The 22230-nt window shown below is 40.4% G+C and overlaps 1 protein-coding gene across 1 annotated transcript in view; it reads right to left on the reverse strand.

Annotated features, from left to right (window-relative positions):
- The window catches only part of INIP (INTS3 and NABP interacting protein), a 31931-nt gene extending 14252 nt beyond the window's left edge, over positions 1–17679 (reverse strand). Inside the window, exons 1-2 of the mRNA XM_058523797.1 lie at positions 17561–17679; positions 16317–16399 (exon numbers count right to left, since the gene is read on the reverse strand). Of these exons, the coding sequence (XP_058379780.1) occupies positions 16317–16341 (25 nt within the window). The 5' untranslated portion in view covers positions 16342–16399; positions 17561–17679. The remainder of the gene's footprint in view (positions 1–16316; positions 16400–17560) is intronic.
- Positions 17680–22230: the final 4551 nt, after the last annotated feature.

Raw genomic sequence — 22230 nt, forward strand, 5'->3', positions numbered from 1 at the left:
AGAACCGGAGGCTGGCCCCGTGGCGTAGCAGTTAGGTGCGTGCGCTCCGCTGCTGGCAGCCCGGGTTCGGATCCTAGGTACGCACCAATACACCAGTTGTCAGGCCATGCTGTGGCGGCGTCCCATATAAAGTGGAGAAAGATAGGCACAGATGTTAGCCCAGGGCCAGTCTTCCTCAGCAAAAAGAGGAGGATTGGCATGGATGTTAGCTCGGAGCTGATCCTCCTCACCAAAAAAAAAGAAAAGAAAAGAAGAGAAATGGAAAAGTTAAAGTACTGGAAAAGAATTACGGAGGGGGGGAAAAAGGCCCAGGGGACTAGAATCACTGGGCTAGAAGAATGAAGATGGCAGGAAGGAGGGAGCATTTTTCAAGCAGAGCAGACCTAAGCACTAAGGGCACTCACATGAGGGATTCTAAGGATTTTATGTTGATTATAAAGGAGAATTGGGTAGTAGGATGCATACTTCCCTCCTTTCCTGGGGGGAGGGCAGAGATTGGTCGGGCACAGTGCAGGATGTAGAAGGAACAAGGAGCGTTCACACCGAGACTGGGCTGAACCAGAAGCAGCTGAGGCTTGCAGCATTTTCAGCTAAACCCGCTCTTAAATCCAGCATCAGCATACTGACTGGGCCAGGATTCTGGGCAAAATGTCTCTCTGCCACATCCATTTTAGGAATTTATCATCTCCCATTGTCCTTCTCTGCCCACTCGTGCTTATGCCATCAACTTGTCATCAAATTTCTAGTAATAGCTGACTCCCTCTTTCTGGATCAGCTAATTCACCCTGATACATTCTGGTGCCTCTGAGGAGAGGGTTTTGCAAACCTTCCAGGTGATTCTTCATCTATTCTAATCCTAACTCAAATCGTCCTTCCTACCTGACGTCTTAGTTAAATCTTCCGGGGAAGAAGCTCTGTAGGGCCTTTACATGCCGTACATCATTACCTGCTCCACCCGCCCTTACAGACAGGAGTGTCTCAGAAGTCTTCTACTTAAGGAAAGATTTAGTATAGCCAAAGTCCCAAGAATATGTGATATTTATGCCTGTGAATGCTAATGCTATGGTAAAGGATGCCATACGTGATAATAATTGAAACTTTGTCAAAATATTGTTAAAGAAACGCCATTATTAAAGTAATATATAATTTCAAGTCCAATGATTTAGAGAATCAGAAATTACAACTACCTGGCAGGGGTAGAGAAATGAGGGGAGAGATAAAGTGTACCCCACCCTGACCCCGACCACCATTTGACATGCAACTGTATATTTCAATATTAATATCTTTCTTAAAATCAAAATGGAGTTAAGAGATCCTCAGATTTCCCATTTTAAAGACAAGGCTGGTCAGAGAACTATCTTGAGGAGAAGAAATATGATCTGTCTCTTTCTGAGATTTTGGAATCCCACAGTAACTCATTTAATAGCCATGTGTCTCCCAGAAACAGCCACAGAAAAGATCATTGAGTTCTGAAGACTTCCACAATGTTTGAATTCCACGCCACAGTATTGTTTTCACTGATTTTCTGAATTTCTAGGTGTCTTAATACCTGTGACATCTTTTAGGAAGTTATTTTGTATTCGCATTATTATTTTTATTTAAAAATTTGATTCTTTCTCTTTAGTAGTAATCAGAATTAAATTTAAAATGTTTGGTATTACATGACAAATATCTATACAAGAAGAATGGGATGAATGGAGGTTCCAAAAACCTCATCCATTAGAAATTTAAGTTGAAGGTACCTTTCCACTTGGTGTCAGAGACTTGGTCAACTGTGTGAATTCTGACTGGGCAGTCTAATTACTTCAAACTAGAGGTTCCCACACGTTCTCAGTTCACAGTGCCCTTAGCATCTCAATAATTTTTGCACGACACTCTCAGGATGACAGAAATACCTAACAATTCTGTTTATTATGTAGTTAGGGCCAAACAACCTAAGTATGATGTCTTAACATCTTGTACTTATATTAAAAAATAATACACATAAATTGCAAGAAAAACATTTGATTTCATTTTTAAATAACCACTAATGGGATGTGTGTGCCTGGGCCCTGTATAACTTTTCAAACCTTGGAATCAGTTCAGACACTACCATCCTCTTTCCCTGTTCCACAATGATTTTCACACAGTACTTGTTTTTTTTATCAAAGCAATTGCCAAAAACCCATTTTACAAAAATATGACGTCATCGGAAGGAACGTAGCGCACTGGTAAAACTGTACATTCTCTCGAGCTAATTCACATGGTGTTCAACCAATGTCAAGTACTGCTGTGTTTCCTTTGAAAACTTAGTTCTCCCTGAGGCCCCTGGATTTCTTCATGGTGTCCTAAGGTCCCATGGTACATAGTTTGCAAACCACAGCTTTAGACCTTTACTTCAACTACTACCAGAGCAGCTGATGAACAATTTCTCTTCCATTCTATCAAAGCAATCTGCCAAAGGGGTTTAAAAACTAGGTACAAATAAAAGCGATAAAAAAATATTCTCAACAATTAATTTCTTACAAAGACCTCTCTCTAATAAGGATGACCATCACAGGGCCGGCCCCGTGGCTTGGAGGTTAAGTGTGCGCGCTCCGCTGCTGGCGGCCCTGGTTCGGTCCCGGGGGGGGGGGCGCACCGATGCACTGCTTCTCCAGCCATGCTGAGGCCGTGTCCCACATACAGCAACTAGAAGGATGTGCAGCTATGACATACAACTATCTACTGGGGCTTTGGGGGAAAAATAAATAAATTAAAGAATTAAAAAAAAAAAAGGATGACCATCACAAACCATAATATCAACTCATATTTACACAATTAGGAAAATTATGTAAACATAACCACTATAAGAGAACTTTTATTTTATGTATTAAGGTAAACTTATTAAATTGCCTATATTTGACCATTTTCTACCTACAAAAACAATAATTTCATATGATTCACCAACTTTTTTTTTTTTAAACGACATATCTTTCTTGACTTGGTCAAGGAACAGGCACTTTTAAAAAACAATCAGAGCACAGGTAGCTATACTTAACTCTCTGTTACCATGGAAATTAAGTGTGAAAATTAGTAATTATAGGCTCTAAATTAATATTAATATAGTTTTTTTGTCAATTTTTTTTAGCCCACTAAGGAGAGCTATGGGGGCCGGCCCCGTGGCATAGCGGTTAAGTGCCTGAGCTCCGCTGCTGGCAGCCCAGGTTCAGATCCCGGGCGCGCACCGATGCACCGGCTGTCAGGCCATGCTGTGGTGGTGTCCCGTATAAAGCAGAGGAAGATGGGCACAGATGTTAGCCCAGGGCCAATCTTCCTCAGCAAAAAAGAGGATTGGCATGGATGTTAGCTCAGGGCTGATCTTCCTCACAAAAATAAAATAAAAAATTTTAAAAAAGGAGAGCTATGTTATTTTCAGTCTATGTACTACCTCATGGTGAGCCTGTTATCCAAATAAACAAGTAAATCAGTATAAATGATCTGACAGTGGATCAGATGGGCACTACAGAATATGGGTATCACTGATTTTATACAATAGAAATGTCCCTAAAAGTGATGTAATACAAATTAAGGTAAGATAATTATGGAAGGATAAGTATATTGCAATGTGTTAAAGGAATCCAAAAGTGAGTTCTCTGTAAGGTGAAGAATGCTTTCCAAGGAAAATTAGTACTCTCCCATTTATATATATGAAGTTGCATATGTTTAAGGCAAATTACACCACTAGGTACATTTCCAACTACAAGACAAGACTTTTTTCCTTTTCTCAGAAGAAGCTAATGCATTCTTAGAAGAGAATTAAGTAGCTTCATCTTTTTAGAGATTTAAAAATACTATAAATATAAAATAGAAGATTCTTAAAAAGCAAATTTAGGGCCAGCCCCGTGGCTTAGTGGTTAAGTGCGCACACTCCGCTACTGGAGGCCCGGGTTCGGATCCCGGGCGCGCACAGACGCACCGCTTGTCCGGCCATGCTGAGGCTGCGTCCCACATAAAGCAACTAGAAGGATGTGCAACTATGACGTACAACTATCTACTGGGGCTTTGGGAAAAAAAAAAAAGGAGGAGGATTGGCAATAGATGTTAGCTCAGAGCCGGTCTTCCTCAGCAAAAAGAGGAGGATTAGCATGGATGTTAGCTCAGGGCTGATCTTCCTCACAAAAAAAAAAAAAAAAGCAAATTTAAAAATCTGATAGTGTCTAAATTATGTGATGAGCAAAATAAGTCACCACATGGGAAAGTACTAATGTGCTGTTTACAGAAATATCAATTTCCCCTCAAGATTAATTTGTTCACAAACAAATATTTTAGGGTCACCACCAGTAAAGTAATTGTATGTACACAAACTGTATGTACATAGCCAACAATGGACAGTGCATTAAAAAGCCCACATAAAGACAATTTGGTCAATAATGCTCATATAAATACAAGCACAACTGAGCTTTTTGGTGCTCTTCAATGTATATAACCTTACATAAAATACTTTTTTAAATGTCTATAGTCCAATCAGTAATATTAAAAATACAATCTCATGAAAATATTTTTGTTTCCAAAGCACATGGGAGTGAAGTGGCATGGGGAAGAGGAAATACGCGATACAAAAAGCTCATATTACAAGTAAAATGAGGATTTTAAAAAAAACTTACTATTTACTACTATCAAGTTGAAGAGTAATTTTCAGAAGTACTAAAAATGTATAAACATTAAAGAATATGATATAATTTAGCAAATGATTTTCAACTAAACACCAAGCTGGTGTGTTAGGGTAGTTGAACTGAATATCATTTGTATTTTTTTTTAATGGAAGAAAACTTTGAGTTCAAAAAATATTTTAATTGCTCTCGCTCTAACATTTCAGTGCTGGGTTGAGGTTTAAATAAAAGTTATTCTATCCCCTTCCCTCATGTTACTAAATTTGCCAAATAGTCAACAGGGCTGGGTGGAGGCATTTCTGGTAGAGGGAGCTTCATGTAGAAAGATACACGTCAATGCAACAGTGTTAGTGGTCAATGAAACCTTATACTGAAGAAAAAATGGTAAGATATAAAAAGATGTAGTAATGTTAAAGTTAAACTGGGCTACCATTATTAACATATGCCCTAAAAGAAACATGTTTCCCTGTTCTGTCACTACTATGGCAAGCAACAATGCCTTCCTCCTTATCACCAACTCCACGTGGAATAAATTTTGGTCTCAAATACTGTCTTTCATTAAAAGGAACAGAATTCTAAAGACTAATTCATGTCCCAGGGCAGGAAAAAAAATCAAGATGGGCCTGGAATATCTTGTTGTCAGAAAGCAAGAAGATTTTTTTTAAAAGGTCCAGAATAGTGATAAAAGAACAAAGAAGCCAGTCTGAGGTTAGCCAGGCTGTCACAATTGGAACATTATAAAGAGACTAATTATAGCTAAATGTAACAAATTGAATCTACGATAAGCTATGAATTCATAATAAGATACAAAAAGGAAAGTTAGAGTACATAAAAAGAGAGCTGTAAAGAAGGGTGAAAATAATATTATGTTAATAATTAGGTTAGTGTTAACATTTAGGTGTTTTGTTTCTGCTATTAAGCATATGTCTGTTTATAAAGTATAGCTGTGTACTTTTTGTTTAGGTACAGGAGAAAGGGGTAGATGCAGGGAACTATAGATAAGCCAAACAGTTCCAAAAAAAGCAAGTTATGTACCAATGGGAGAGTCAGATCAGTGCAGGTCCTCATACATACACACCATTTAAAAGGAGATCCAGTGGTTGACAAGCACCCATGGTCACATACAATGACCAAGTAGAAACTATGAGTTCTAACTGGATGAATTAATGAAATATCCTAAAGAGACCTATCTGTACAGACCTGATCCCTGATCTCTTGGGAGATGAAACATCTATAATTCCTGGCAGTAATGCTACCAAAAAAGGGCAATTCATAATGACAACAGAACAGTGGGTTATGAAACACTAATCCCATTAAAAAAAAAAAAAAAAGTATTTCAGGGAATAACTCCAGGTTGCAAGAAACTAAAAATCTATGAGAAAAACATGAGCTTAAAAAAAAATCCCATAAACTTAGCAGGTAAAGTTTAATTATAGAAGAGACCCAGTACACACCAATACAGCTTTTAACCATCTTTAAAGGCATAACCAAATCTTGTGTTTTACTTAAGAATCAAATCCATCAACAATCCTAACCTCTGACTAATCTGAAATTTTCTCCTGTTTTGGTAGCAGTAACATTACCATAACCCTGGGGCCGGCCCTGTGGCACAGCGGTTAAGTGCACACGCTCCGCTGCTGGCGGCCCAGGTTCAGATCGCAGCGGTCCAGGTTCAGATCCCAGGCTCGCACCAACAAGTCACTTGTCAGGCCATGTTGTGGTGGCGTCCCATATAAAGTGGAGGGAGATGGGCAAGGATGTTAGCTCAGGGCCAGTCTTCCTCAACAAAAAGAGGAGGATTGGCATGGATGTTAGCGCACAGCTGATCTTCCTCACAAAAAAAATTTTAAAAGATTACCATAACCCTAGGAAAAATTATTATAATCTTTGCAAAGCAAAGAAATAAGAATCTGGGAAGATTATTATAACCCCAGGAAGATATAAAAAAACAAGTATAGAGAGTAAATGAATGAATTAAACTCATGCGTTAATATTTTAAAATAGGTTTAAGTGTAGTAAGTTTTGCAATCACTATATAAAGTATTACGGAAGACATATTAATTATAATCGTAATTTAAACTGTTATTAAAGAGAACGTAAACTAAATAAGCTTGTAATCAATTAGAAATGGTTACAAATTTTTATTTTCAAACTTAGCTTATTAGATAAGTAGGTTTAATAAATTGCATATTAATTAAATTATGAGCAGTGATGAGTATTTTTCTCCATGCACAAAATCTCCTCAGACATTAAAGAACTTGTGAAAATAGTTAAAGAGGTTGTCAGATGGGGTAGCTCCTAGCCTTCCTTCCCTGGTAAGGATGGGATAACACCTATCTCTGTATCTCACTTCATGCCCCATGCTCCCACCCAGAAGCCTGTGTTTCATCCTTATAACACCTCCCTCTTCCTACCCACATCCAACCAATCCCCTAGTCCAACAAATTTTATCTCCTAAATGTCTCTAAAATAACTTTCCCTCTCAACTCCTATTACACAGTCTAACCAGGCAAGGTTATCTCTTGCATAACATTCTAGAGATTAATGTTTATATATAGGCAGCCAAGAGCCACAAAAGCCACTTTACAGGGAAAGGGTATGGTCAGATCTATTAAGCTTTTGTTTTCTGATCTTGTCTAATGCCCCTGAATCCTATGCTTCTGTCTTGAGCTTTAAAAAATAATCTAGTATTAATTTACATGTCAGTTTTACACAAAACATTTATATTATAAAAGTATATAAAAGTCAACAGATAGCACTTAGGTGGTAGTAATAGCTTATTTCAAATTTGAAACTTAAGGCACAAACTAGGTAGTCTATCTGGTTACGTGAAGTAGTTAAGTATAGTTTTCTATAGTAAGATTCTCCCACCTTCAGGGTTTATACAAACTTAGTCTAACAAGGGCATCAATATATAACATTTAACTAACTTTTATTATACTCACTACATGAGTTTTTTTTTTAAAACACACTGTCTTTTGCCGTATTTTAACATTTTACTTTTACATGTATCTTAAAGTTACATGTAACTTTTACATTCTTAGAAGCATGAAGGTGTTAATATATATTATCTCGTGTACAGTAGGAATTACTTAATATTCCTTTATAACTAACCTTTTTCCTAATACAATTTTCTTAGAATAAAGCAGCAGAATCTAAAAATATTTCCACTTTTAGAACTATAACCCTATCTACATTCACAATCATATATATTCTCATTTCCACATTCATTCATAGAAACACTTAACTCCCACACATTTTTGTCACTAAAAACATTCTCAAGTAACTACTATTACATCAAATTGCATTTAAAATCTAACAGCTGATATTCACTTTATGTGAACAGTTCTATCACATTTAAACAAGGACTAACTGGAATTCTTTTTATTGAAAAAAATCTAAAACTAAAGAATGAAAATTATTTTGTTTGATTAGTAGGGTTATGGATAATCTACTTTCAAATTACAGTTGTTGGGGCCGGCCCGGTGGCTTAGCAGTTAAGTGCGCGCGCTCCGCTACTGGCGGCCCGGGTTGGGATCCCGGGCTCACACTGACGCACCGCTGCTCCGGCCATGCTGAGGCCGCGTCCCACATACAGCAACTAGAAGGATGTGCAACTATGACATACAACTATCTACTGGGGTTTTGGGGAAAAAAAAGGAGGAGGATTGGCAATAGATGTGAGCTCAGAGCCGGTCTTCCTCAGCAAAAAGAGGAGGATTAGCATGGATGTTAGCTCAGGGCTGATCTTCCTCACAAAAACAAAAACAAAAACAAACAAAAAAACAAATTACAGTTGTTGTATTGCTTTCATGACAATGATTTTTAAAAAGATATTGTAGGGGCCAGCCCCATGGCATAGTGGTTAAGTGCATGCGCTCTGCTGCTTGTGGCCCAGCTTCGGATCCCGGGCACACAGTGATGCACCGCTTGTCAGGCCATGCTGTGGCGGCGTCCCATATAAAGTGGAGGAAGATGGGCACGGATGTTAGCCCAGGGCCAGTCTTCCTCGGCAAAAAGAGGAGGATTGGCATGGATGTTAGCTCAGGGCTGATCTTCCTCACAAAAAAAAAATAATAATAAAATAAAATAAAAAGATATTGTAAAATATTATCCAAATCCTTTCAAGCAGTTATCCTACAGGCTATATACTCTTCAGTATACAGTAAATCACAGTATCATACTTAAGACATCTGTTTAGTATTAGAGGAAAGTCACTGTGGCACTACTGGTTTAACATGTTTTAAGTTATTTACTGATTCAACATATATTTATTGTGTATCCATCGCATACAGGCACTAAGGTAGGTTCTAAGGATACAACAATGAGCCAAAACTTGACATGATTCTGGCTTTCAGGGTTCTCAAACAGTCCAGTGAAGATAGAGATTATCAAATAGTTACACAAATGAATGTATAATTAGAATCTAAGATGAGTAGTCTGAAATAAATAAAATTCTATAAGCATTTATAACCATCATTATTGTAGGAATCAAGGGTGAATAAACTTGACCTAGACTAGTAGTGGGGGGAGCAGTGTCAGAGAAGTCTTCCAGAGGAAATAACGCTTGAGCTGAAATCTAAAGGATGAATAAGTTAATTAGAGGTGGGGAACAAAATAACTCTTCCCTGTTTAAAAAGATCACTGTAGGGGCCGGCCCGGTGGCGCAAGTGGTTAAGTGCGCGCGCTCCGCTGCGGCGGCCCGGGGTTCGCTGGTTCGGATCCCGGGCGCGCACCGACGCACTGCTTGGTAAGCCATGCTGTGGCGGCGTCCCATATAAAGTGGAGGAAGATGGGCACCGATGTTAGCCCAGGGCCGTCTTCCTCAGCAAAAAAGGAGGAGGATTGGCGGATGTTAGCTCAGGGCTGATCTCCTCACAAAAAAAAAAAAAAAAAAAAAAAAAAGATCACTGTAGCTGCAACGTTGAGAACAGACTAGACAAGAGAAAACAGGAGACTATCACAGTAGAACATGCTAGAGATGACAGAAATTGTTGGTGGCCAGGGAAATGGAGAGAAATGAACAGACCCAAGAGCTATTTAGGAAGTTAAATCAACAGGACAGTGATAGAGTAAATATAAAGTAAGGAAGGAGGAAGAAGGTATCATGGATGGCTTCTCGATTTTTGGCTCATCTAGTTAAATGGTGTATTATTTCTATTTTTCTATTGCTGTTGTAACAAATTACCACAAACTTACTGGCTCAAAACAACACAAAATCTATTATCTTACAGTTCTATAGGTTAGTGGTCTCACTGGGCTAAAATCAAGGGTTGCTTTCTGGAGGCTCTAGGAGAGAATCTGTTCCCTTGCCTTTTTCAGCTTCTACAAGCTGCTGGAGTTCCTTGGCTCATGGTCCCCTTTTACCAACCTCAAAGCCAGCAACATTGCATCTCTCTGATCAGTCCTCTTGGTCATTTCTCTGACCACAGCCAGGAAAAAATTCTCTGCTTTTAAGGACTCATGTGATTAAAATGGGCCCACCTGGATAATCCTCCCATCTCAAGGCCATTAACCTTGATCACACGTGCAAAGTTCCTTGTGTAATGTAACATAGTCACAGGTTCCGGGGATTATGACGGGGGTATCTTTGGCAGGTAAGGGGTGATGTTGGTGGTATTCTGCCTACCAATATATAAAATGCATTCAGTGGTTAAAGCTCAAACCTTATCCAGGGGAGACTGCTTGATGTCTACGTCTTAGCAGAATAAAAAATAAAACACAAATTGATTAGTACCAGTAATTAGTCTTCTAGGTATCTGGTTAATGGCAAACACTTCCTTTAACTTTCGAGATTAAAAAATTATTCAACTCTTAGCCACCTTTTGGGATTTACTAAAAATACATCTCAAAGGAAAGGAATAAGTCCTGATGTCTGCTCAGGTGATCTGCCTGTATTCAAGTTCTCTCTCTCCCAGACCCCAAGGACTTACCTCTTGTAAGCAACTGCCACTTTTTTTAACCATTGAGGTTTCTCATCTTCAGGACTGGCTAAAGAAGATGATGACGTATCCTCTGCTTGAATCAATCTTTCCCCCTTACTCATTTTTCTCTTCCTCTTACATATAAACTCACAGGCCCATGTCACTGTAAAGATTTTCTGCTTAATAACAGATGCAGAAGAGATTCAAAGTTAAGAAGAAGTCTTTCCCCGTAGTCTAGAGCTCCCATTTTTTCTTGGAAGCTATAATTAGAATGTTCTAATCTGCAGCTAAAGTGCAGTAGGGGAACATACTATATGAACAGGGAACTTGGACACAGAATCAATCCGGGTTCTCATCTCAGTACTACCAGCTACTATTTAATACTGGGAAAACTACCTCACTATGCAGGACCAATAAAGTTAACAGTAACAACTTCGAAGCATGGTTATATGAATATAGAAAACATAAGTAAAATACCTAGCACGCTGCCTGCCATGTGGTAGTTGCTTAATAAATACTAGCTATTACCGTTATTATCTAGCATTCTCTCTCTCCCTATTAGTTAGTTAACAACACTAGATTCTTGTCAGCCCCATTCTGAGAATTCTCTTTCAGAGAATAGTTTTTCATTACAAAGGATATAACTGATTAGCATGCAGCTTTCTAGGTTACACTCACATGACAGGCCTCCCAGGCCAGTCTGAATGGACCTGGGGATCCCAAGCTTTCTCCTAACTATACAAATGATCTGAAGCTACTTTACATCATATTCTGCCTCAACTCAGTTTCATTCCTATTGGAACCTTGGGCCTACCCATCAATCCTAGCATCAGACAAATCCAGCACTCTCTTTGCCTTGGCGATTAAAGATGAGACAAAAAGAGGGGCCGGCCCAGTGGCACAAGCGGTTAAGTGCGCGCACTCCGCTGTGGCGGCCTGGGGTTCACCGGTTCAGATCCCAGGCGCGCACCAACGAACCACTTGTCAGGCCATGCTGTGGCAGGCGTCCCATATAAAGTGGAGAAAGATGGGCACGGATGTTAGCCCAGGGCCAGTCTTCCTCAGCAAAAAGAGGAGGAGTGGCAGATGTTAGTTCAGGGCCAATCTTCCTCACAAAAAAAAAAAAGAGAGAGAGAGAGAAACAGAAATCTAGCTTTAAAAAACCTACTCCAAATCGTGTCTCTGCATCCACACGCTCATCTTTAAAAAGGTACAAATACTAGAATTTTAAGATGATTTTTATGCATCATTGAGACAAACTCTTAATTGAGAGGTAGCATACTTTAGTACAAGCCTGAAGGGTAAATTTGCTTTCCTTCTGGATCACAGATGGTTTAGGTAAGACTTGTACTTGGGTCTGAGGTCAAGTAATACACCTCCCAGGAGCTATGCCATCCCATTCCTACACAGCAGCCTGAAATCACAGCTAAGAGCATCCAGCGTGGCCCCAAATCAACAGTTCTCACCACTTGAGCTGCAGGGCTTATAGTAGTACTATAAGCCGTTTGAGATAACTATAAAATAAAAGAATCAAAGAATTCACCTTCCTTACACAGTATTTCACCAGATTTCTCTGTGTACCTGAAATCAGGTTGGATCAATTCAACTGATACCACATGATCACAGGACTTTGATAGTTACCAGTAATAAAAGACTCTTTACATAGGAATGATACTTTGGCCAAATTCCAGTTTGACAATCTGCCTCTACATATTAAAATTCTCAAAATGTTACTTCTTATCAAATAATTATTAAGAACCTACCAAATGGTCCACACTATGATGGATGCTAAGAATATGAGACTTCAGTAACTGTCTGCCAAGAGCTTATGAAATTTAGCAGTCCTGATTACTACTGTAGTACGATGGACTGCTAGACCTGTAGGGGGGCTTCGTGAACACAGTGGATTCTGTACCCTACACCAGAGGCATTAATAAATTACAGTGCAGGGCCGGCCCTGTGGCTTAGCAGTTAAGTGTGTGCGCTCCACTACTGGCGGCCTGGGCTCGGATCCCGGGCGCGCACCGACGCACCACTTCTCCGGCCATGCTGAGGCCGCATCCCACATACAGCAACTAGAAGGATGTGCAACTATGACATACAACTATCTACTGGGGCTTTGGGGAAAAAAAAAGGAGGAAAATTGGCAATAGATGTTAGCTCAGAGCCGGTCTTCCTCAGCAAAAAGAGGAGGGTTGGCATGGATGTTAGCTCAGGGCTGATCTTCCTCACAAAAAAATAAATAAATAAAATAAAACTGTTTAAAAAAAAATAAATTACAGTGCACAAATCAAGATTTTTTTAAGTCATTGTTCAGTGACCATTGTAAGATAATTATGGCACTTGGCCTTCAATCTCCATAATAAGTACTTCCTATCGCATAAACAGTACAGAAACAACTTAATATAGAGAGTAAAATGTAATAGATCCAAATAAATAAGAATTTAAAAATTTCACTGAGTCTGGGAATCTGTAGAACATGATATGGACTCCCTCTGCTGGTGCCTAATTGCAGCAGCTACATAACACCAACAAAATGATCACAAAAGGGAAACAAAAGCCGAAAGACCAATCTAAATTCACTTCTATTTAGATTAGGGGATGTTTCATAGTGGATTTGACTATGATCAATCAAACACTAAAAATAACTGTGTTTTATTGCAACTGCTAAAAAAAAGTAACCAGCAAATTGTAAATCTCAACTATTTGTGCTATTAGAACAGAGGGATAATTTAAAATTTATTTTCATTTGGACTGCATTGTGTGATTTTTACCAGCATATTTTCTTTCCAAAATAGACTTCTTTTAGTTTTCATTTTGGTTCAAATTAAATTATTTTTAATCTGAGTTTTTATAGCTTGGTGAAAAGAAGAAGTCCAAGACCCCCAGGGGAATTTTGACCTGTGATTAGTCTACAGAGCACACATATCACCCGTGGTTATGTGAGAGGAGAACAGAACAGTATTAGCTGGTTACAACTGGTAAAGCTGTCACCACAGCTAGCTTTTTACAATACTACACTTCTGTAAAACTCATGGAACCTTTAGTTTGTCCTAAATGTAACTAATATACTAAAACAGATTCAGTGGGCTTCTAATTTCCAGTACTGGCATAGTTTGGTTAGACTAACCCTGCCGCAAATATAATTATAAGTTCTGGACAAAATATTAAACATTCATTATTTGAAGGCACTAGAAACTGACCAAACCAGGCCGATACTGCAGCCGGTGAGATTTGGGAATCTGGCCTTTTGCCTGAGGCATTCCTCAATCCACAAACAGCTGGAACAGCCTCATCTTACTGGCTTGAGGTATCAGAGGACAGAGTTCAGGGCTCGCAGAGCAGCCAGAAAATTAGGGGAGAGACCTGAGAGGGAAAAGCAGAAGGAGCAAAGCCCAAAACAAGCCTAAACAATCCACCTGAACTTTTCACTTCCTGCTAAATTACACATATGTGGTTGAGACCCAGGAGAGCCCAGCAGCAAAGCAGCAGCTGGAAGTGAAAAGAATGAGAAGAGATTTCAGCTGCTGCCCAACACGAGGGAGACACGAGTTTGGAGTACGAGTTGAGCCAAGCCACCTGCTAGAACAAAAACTACATTTCAGAGGAATACAACAGAATCCAGAGTCTCTACAAGTATCAGTCAGAATATTCAGTATCCAACAAATCACTTAGTAAGAAAAAGGAAAATGTGACCCATACTCCACAAAAATGCAGTCAACAGAAACCAACTCCAACATGATCCAGATGATGCAATTAGCAGTGATAAAGGACCTGTATCCAGACTCTAAAAAAAACCCAACTTGATAAAAGAAATGACCCAATTTTTAAAAAATGAGCAAAAGACTTAACAAACACTTCACAAAGGAAGATTTACAATGGTCAATAAGTACATAAAAAAGTGCTCAACATTTGTCATCAGGGAAATGCAAGTTAATACCACAATGAGATGTCACTTCACACCCTCTAAAATGGCTAAAAGTAAAAACACCAACCACGCTATATGTGGAGCAATCTGAATTCTCACACATCGCTAGAGGGAATGTAAAATGGCACAACCACTTCGGGAAAAGGCTTGGCAGTTTTTCATAAAGTTAACTATATACTCAGCTGCTCCATTCCTAGATAGTCATCCAAATATCTACAAAAAGACTTACAAATATTCAAAGCAGCTTTATTCACAATAGCCAAAACTCAAGACAACCCCAAAGCCCCCAAACAGGAGAATGAATAAACAAATTGTGGTAAATTCATATGATGGAATATTACTCCGCAATAAAAAGGAATGAACTATTGCTACATGGCACAACGTGGATGAATCTCACAGACCGTAGAGTGAGTGAAAGAAGCTGGATACAAATGAGTACACAATTTATGATTCCATTTATATGAAGTTTAATATAAGACAAAACTAAGATTAAAAAAAATCAGAACAGAGGGGCTGGCCCAGTGGCGTAGTGGTTAAGTTCACACACTCCACTTCAGCGGCCCAGGGTTCACAGGTTCAGATCCTGGGCCTGGACCTACGCACTGCTTGTCAAGCCATGCTGTGGTGGTGTACCATATAAACTAGAGGAAGATGGGTACGGATGTTAGCCCAGGGCCAATCTTCCTCAGCAAAAAGAGGAGGATTGGCAACAGATGTTAGCTCAGGGCTAATCTTCCTCACATAGACACAAAAAAAATCAGAACAAATATGAGTAATAAAAATATATGATGGGTCAAATAGGAGTTTAGACTTGACATGGAAAGGAAACAGAGGTTTGCTTCAAGTATTTAAGCAGGAAACTACTTACAAAACGAGATTTAATACTTTCTAGAGATTAAATTTTACTTTTTCTTATTACAGAAGTTATAGGTTTCTTATAAAAATGCAGATAGATTAAATATATTTCAATAAATAAAATGGGATGACACTATAAATTGCTCTCAACTCTTCTTTTCCCACTTAACAATAGCTATCACCATCTTTCTATGTTAATAAAGTACTCTTTGGTATCAGTATGTATTTACCAAAGAGTTGAGTAAATTCTTCATCCCTGGATTTCAGATTGCTTACAGTTTTTTTGCTATTATAAACAATGTTGCAATAAACATTCAAGTTAGTGTTTCCACACTTGGAAAACTTATTTTTAAATAAAAATCCCTTTTTTTTCTTGCTGAGGAAGATTTGCCTTGAGCTAACATCCATGCCAGTCTTCCTCTGTTTCTTAGTATGTGGGCCACCACCACAGCATGGCTGCTAACAGAGCAATGTAGGTCTGCACCCGGAAACTGAACCCGGGCCGCCAAAGCGGAGCACGCCGAACTCAACCACTAGGCCACCAGGGCTGGCCCTAAAACTTCCTTCTTTAGATGTGTCCAACTTGATTTGCTTTAAGAGAGTTCTTAACACAGGTGAAATGTGTATGGAAATTTTTGGAGCAAATGAAGATAAAGGCATGGATATTGCCTGGTGACAATACAACTTCTTTAAAAGTGGTCCTGATTCAAATAGAGCAAAAGAACACAGATGTCAGAGGAGGACCTAAAGTTTACAATGTGAATAATCTTAACTCAGATTAAAATAGAGGATTAATAGATATTAAGGATGTTACATATCTGATACAAGGTTGGACTTGCTTCAAATATGCGGTTTTACTTTACTATTCATTTTTTATTCTGGCTACAGGAACTGCCTTATGCTAAATGTTCTATCAAAATAGCCTTACTATATGGTGAAAAAGTTCACAGTAATAAAAGAAATTCCAGTATGCATTACCTTGTCCTGAAGGGTTTGCTGCCATCTTCTTATTTTCTGTTTTAACTATGTTCAATGGCGATTGGTCAGCAGTTTACAATCACCTGTGAAAAATATGTGTACACACATATGAAATGCACCATACTTTAATAACAAATTAAAAGTTGTCAGGAACAGCTAGCCTCCCTACAATGAAACGTTTGCAGTTTCTTCACCTCTTCAGAAACATACATCTGAAAAGCACACAGACTTATGTGACAAATTTCAACTCTGCAAGTGCCTCAAGTACTGAATCACAGCGTGAAGCTTAAATGTTTATTCTTGTAGATGTTGATATCAACACCTAGCATTACTGTCTTTAATATACATCATTAGGCTGTGTTTACCAAATACTGCCAAATGTATCAACCAATTGATAAGCATCAATACAATCACATAAGCATCAATACAATCACAGTGCTAGGAAGAAAAATCACTCATCTATGGTGCCTCTAGGTTCATTTAAAAAACAGACCCAGCAACTACTGTGTAGACTGAAAGCTGAAAAGGAAAACGAGGCTAACATTTATCGAGTACATACTCTGCACCATAGACTGTGTAAGATCCTTGAAATTCGTTATTTTATAGATGGGGAAATCGTGCCCAAGGTCACAAAGCTAGTAGGAACACCTTGGGCTGTTAGTTTCCAAACTTCGCGCTTTTCTAGCAGGCCTTGGGGAGATCCCAAATGGGCAAGACCCTACTCCTGCCCTCAAGGAACATATCCGGTGGGAAAATATAGTCTCGTTCAATCAATCACACTACAAAAGTTTAACAACGCGCTCTTTAAAAGGCGTAAACAGTGCTCTGGAAGCGGAGAACTGATTCCATTGACGTGATGAGGGATGCGTTCAGGGGAGGTCGGGAAAGTACAAGGGCTAGCAAATAGATGTCGGTTTTGAACAAAATATCCTTAGGTGTCTCCTGCAGCTGAGGCACAGGGCAAGCGAAGCCGAGTTAGGACGGGAGGGACAAGACGGCCATCCTGTGAAGGGGAACGTCAAGCAGGGACGTAATAGGGCTTGACCTGCATCTCAAAACGGTCCCCGCAGGCGGGCGTGGAGGGCAGGCCGGCCGGGGGCTGCGGCCGAGACGGGGAGTGAGCAACGATGGGAGGCAAGGGAGGCAGGGAGGCCACTGCACTGTGGCAACAGAGACGGCCGCAGCAGGTCAGCGCCAGGGCCACACACCTCTATCCCCCGCCGCCGCCAGGCCGTCCTACTTACCGGGGAAGCGAGAGTGCCTGGGACCGCCTCGCCGTCAGACCGCGCTCTCGGAGGGGGCGCGACCACTTAAAGACCTGCAAAACGAGTCCAACATGCCGCTCTACAACCTTCCCGCCCCCGCTGCGCTTCCGCCTCCTGATGACGTACATCGGAGAGAGCGGAAGTCCCTCCTCCCACCGGGTCCCAACAGCCACTGCCCACGGCGATTCGTACCTTATGTGCCGCCTCAGTGCAGACGCCACTTCCTTTCCGAAGAGTGGCAGCCGAAGAGGCTCATGGGAGATGCAGGCCGCACCATTGTGGGCGGGGCCCGAGTGGGGCGGGGCGAAGTGACGTATCCTGCTGGCTCGGCTAGGCAGGGGCGGGGCAGACACCGGCTGCGTCCCTAGCACCGCGAGTGGACCTTTCATCAAGGCCGCTGGCCGGAGAAAAGCCGTCAGCCCGCCAGTCCTGCCACAGTGTAAATCCACTTCGACTGGGACTGAGGCCCAGCTGCCGTCGGGTCTCGGAGAGCGAGTCTTCATAAGCTAGGCTTGCTTTCAAGATTCAACAACCGTCTCGGGTTGTGTGTCCACAGACACATACAAATCCCAGGGATATTTTTCTTCTATGGTTTACATATTTATACATAAGAAAAGCACTCAACATGTACAAGTTTTTACTACTGTGCAATAATCTGCGTTTAAGAAATGCCTGTGCCACATCTCAGAATACTAGGACGTTCCTGGTGGGATTCCTGATGCCTGATTCCAGCACAGTAGATCTACATATCTACATTGAAAGGTAACCTTATATTGATGTGCGTCACCTGTTCTGTGGTCGTTAACCCCGCTATGCATCTTTTCTAGCATTTGAACATATGTTCTTAATAATCAATGTTTGCTCAGTACTAAGTGTTTATGATGCACAATTTTGTTGTGCGTGGATCCATGACTGAAATGATAACACTACCAAGCATTTATTGAGTGCCTTCTGCGTTCTAGGTGCTTCCTATCCATCAGCTCCGGTCCTGTCATTCCCTGATTTATATATGATTTATATTTATTTATATATTTATGTATGATATATATATTTATGATTTGTATATGAAACTCAGAAATGTTGAGTTACTTTATGTCAAATAACAAGCTGAGTTTCAAAGGACTAAAGGTCTGCCAGATGCTATGGTCCATGTTCTTAAATCTCGTGCATTGTCTCTGCTCTGGAGGAAGGAATTCCTGAGACGAGCTGTTGCTGACATCTTTTTTTTTTTTTTTTTGTGAGGAGATCAGCCCTGTGCTAACATCTGCCAATCCTCCTCTTTTGCTGAGGAAGACTGGCCCTGGGCTAACATCTGTGCCCAACTTCCTCCACTTTATATGGGACGCCGCCACAGCATTGCCTGCCAAGCGGTGTGTCGGTGCGCGCCCGGGATCCGAACCAGCGAACCCCAGGCCGCCGCAGCGGAGCGTGCGCACTTAACCGCTTGCGCCAGCGGGCCGGCCCCCTGACATCTTTAATGTAGCTATAAAGTGTAACACATGAGCATTTTGGTAGTTGGCCAGGATCCCTTTTCAGTTGAGGCGTGTTTGAGTCCTGGTCTGACTAAAAAGATGATGGAGGTGTATGTGGCTGACAGAACCTTAGGAGAATTTTCTGGGTTTAGGTGGCCTGACTAGATGGTGCAGAAACTAGGGCATAAGAAAGCTCCAGTCTAAGTCCCAAATGGACATTCTGAACAAAGCTTATTTAAGGAGAAAAAAAGCATGTTCTACCCCCAGAACAACATTTTGTAATTTCCTGGCAAGTTTAACCTCCCAGGGTTGGGAGAAGATTATCAGGAGAAAGATAAATTTAACTTGCTGCTGATTCTTTTGCCCTTTATTTGGTGAGTGCTAGCAGTTGAACCCCTCTATCTTCTCCTTGAGAGATTTTGGAACTTGTGCCTCACAAGAATTTAACATGTTGGTTAACAGTGAGTCAGTTCACGTGAGTTCAAATTCCAGCTCTGACGCTTAATGATTGTGAGCCTTTGTTTAACCTTTCAGTGCTTCTGTTCTGTCATCTACAAAAAGGAAATAAGAATAACTGAGTGACCACTTCACACTCGTTAGATGGCTGCTGTCAAAAAAACAAAGTAAAATAACAAGTGTTGGTAGAGAAATTGGAACCCCTGTGCACTATTGGCAGGAATGTAAAATGGTACAGCCCCTGTGGGAAACAGTATGGCGGTTACTCAAAATTAAAAATAGAATTACCATATGATCTAGCAATTCCACTTCTGGGTATATACACAAAAGAATTGAAAGCAGGGCCTCAAAGAGATATTTGTGCACCCGTATTCATAGCGCCACTATTCACAATAGCCAAGAGGTGGAAGTAACCCAAGTATCCATCAATGGATGAATGGATAAGCAAAATGTAGCATATACATACAATGGAATATTATTCAGCCTTAAAAAAGTAGGAAATTCTGACATATGTTACCAGCATGCATATACCTTGAGGACATTATGCTAAGGGAAATAAGCCAGTCACAAAAAGACAAATACTGTGTGACTCCTCTTACATGAGGTACTTAGAGTGGTCAAAATCATAGAGACAGAAAGTAGTATATATACACAATGGAATACTACTCAGCTGTAAGAAATAATGAAATCCAGTCATTTGTGACAACATGGATGGACATTGAGGGTATTATGCAAAGTGAAATAAGTCGGAGGGAGAAGGTCAAATACCTTATGATTTCCTTCATTAAGTAGTAGATAATGACAACAATAAACAAACACATAGAGACAGAGATTGGATTGGTGGTTACCAGAGGGGAAGGGAGGAGGGAGGAGGGCGAAAGGGATAATTCGGCACATGTGTGTGGTATGGGTTGTAATTAGTATTTGGGTGGTGAACGTGATGTAATCTATGCAGAAATAGAAGTATAATGATGTACACCTGAAATTTATACAATGTTATAAACCAATGTTACTGCAATAAACAAAAAATTAAAAATAATAATAATAAAAAAAAAAGAAAGTAGAATAGTGGTTGCCAGGGGCTGGGGGGAAGGAGACAATGGAGAGTTGTTGTTTAATGGGTATAGAGTTTCAGTTTTATAAGATGAAAAGAGTTCTGGAGATGGATGTTGGTGATGGTGGCAACCATGAAAGATCTGTGTTTTACTGGATATCTTGGTACTTGGTCAATAGGTCAGCTGATAAATACATAGATCCTACGTATCTACTAGGGCAAAGTCCAAGAGAAAAGGAATGCATGTTATAGTCCCATGGCTCTGTTAACTAAGGAAATGCCAAGTAGCAGTCTATGAATTGCTTCATCTTGAAGCCATTGTGATTATTACAGACCTTCAGTATCAAAGTAGAGAGTTGAAAATAGTCCCCAATTTCTAATTGGAGCCGCCCTAACCCTCTTTTGCTATTTTGTGATTAAATATGTACAGGAAATGCATTAGGCTAGACAGCCTTTAAAATCAAGTATGTAGAAGTTTGAGACAATTACTGTATTAGTTATCTATTGCTTGTAACAAATTACCCCAAAACTTGGCAGTTTAAAACAACAAATATTTATTCTCTTACTGTTTCTGAGGGACTGGAATCTAGGCAGCCTTGGATGGGTGGTTCTGGCTTAGGTTCTTTTGTAAGGTTGCAGTGATGATGCTAGCTGGGGCTCGAGTCGTTTGAAAGCTCGACTGGATGGAAGGATCTGCTTGCAAGCTCCCTCGTGGCTAATGGCAGGAGGCTTCAACCCCTCACCACACAGGCCTTTCCGTAGAGTTACTCATGACATGGTAACTCACAGCCAGAGCAAGTGATACAGGAGTGAGAGAGAGTGACCAAGACAGAAGCCACAGTGTCTTTTATAAGGGACATACCATCACTTCTGCCATCTACTGTTGGTCACACAGACCAACCTTGATACAGTGTGGAAGGGGGACTACAAGGCTGTGAATACTGGGAGGTGGGATCATTGGGGACTGTCTTATTCCATTCAGGCTGCTGTAACAGAATGCCATAGACTGGATGGCTTATAAACAACAGAAATTTGTTTCTCACAGTTCTGGAGGCTGGGAAGTCCAAGATCAAGGCGCCAGCATGGTTGGGCTCTCATTCATAGATAGCTGTCTTTTTGCAACAACCTCACATGGTGGTAGGAGTAAGGGAGCTCTCGGGGTCTCTTTTATAAGGGCACTAATCCCATTTATGCCTCATGACCTCATCACCTCCCAAAGGCCCCACCTCTGAATACGGTCACCTTGGGGATTAGGATGGGAGGGGACACAAATATTCAGTCCAAAGCAGGGACCATCCTAGAAGCTGGCTACCACGACTACATTACTCAAATAAAATTTATTCTTATTTCAGAACCTGTAATAGGAAATGAGGTGAACTCAGTCTAAGAGAATTTTAGCCACAAAAAGGGGCGGAATTGCGTACTGGTTAAGAGAGCAGCCTCTAGAACCAGACTGTCTGGATTCAGATCCTGGCTCTGCCACTTACTGGGTGAACACTTAGACAAGTTAGTTAACCTCTGTGTTCCTCAATTGCCTCATCTGTAGAAAAGGGTAATAAAAGCACCCCCTACCATGATATATATGGTTGGACATGAGCATTTTCCACCTTACAGGAATACAAGGGAAGCTACCCTTGAAGGAGAAGTGAGTTTCAGTTAAATCAGAA

The sequence above is a fragment of the Diceros bicornis genome, chromosome 28 (assembly GCF_020826845.1).
Source record: "Diceros bicornis minor isolate mBicDic1 chromosome 28, mDicBic1.mat.cur, whole genome shotgun sequence".
Classification (NCBI taxonomy): domain Eukaryota; kingdom Metazoa; phylum Chordata; class Mammalia; order Perissodactyla; family Rhinocerotidae; genus Diceros; species Diceros bicornis.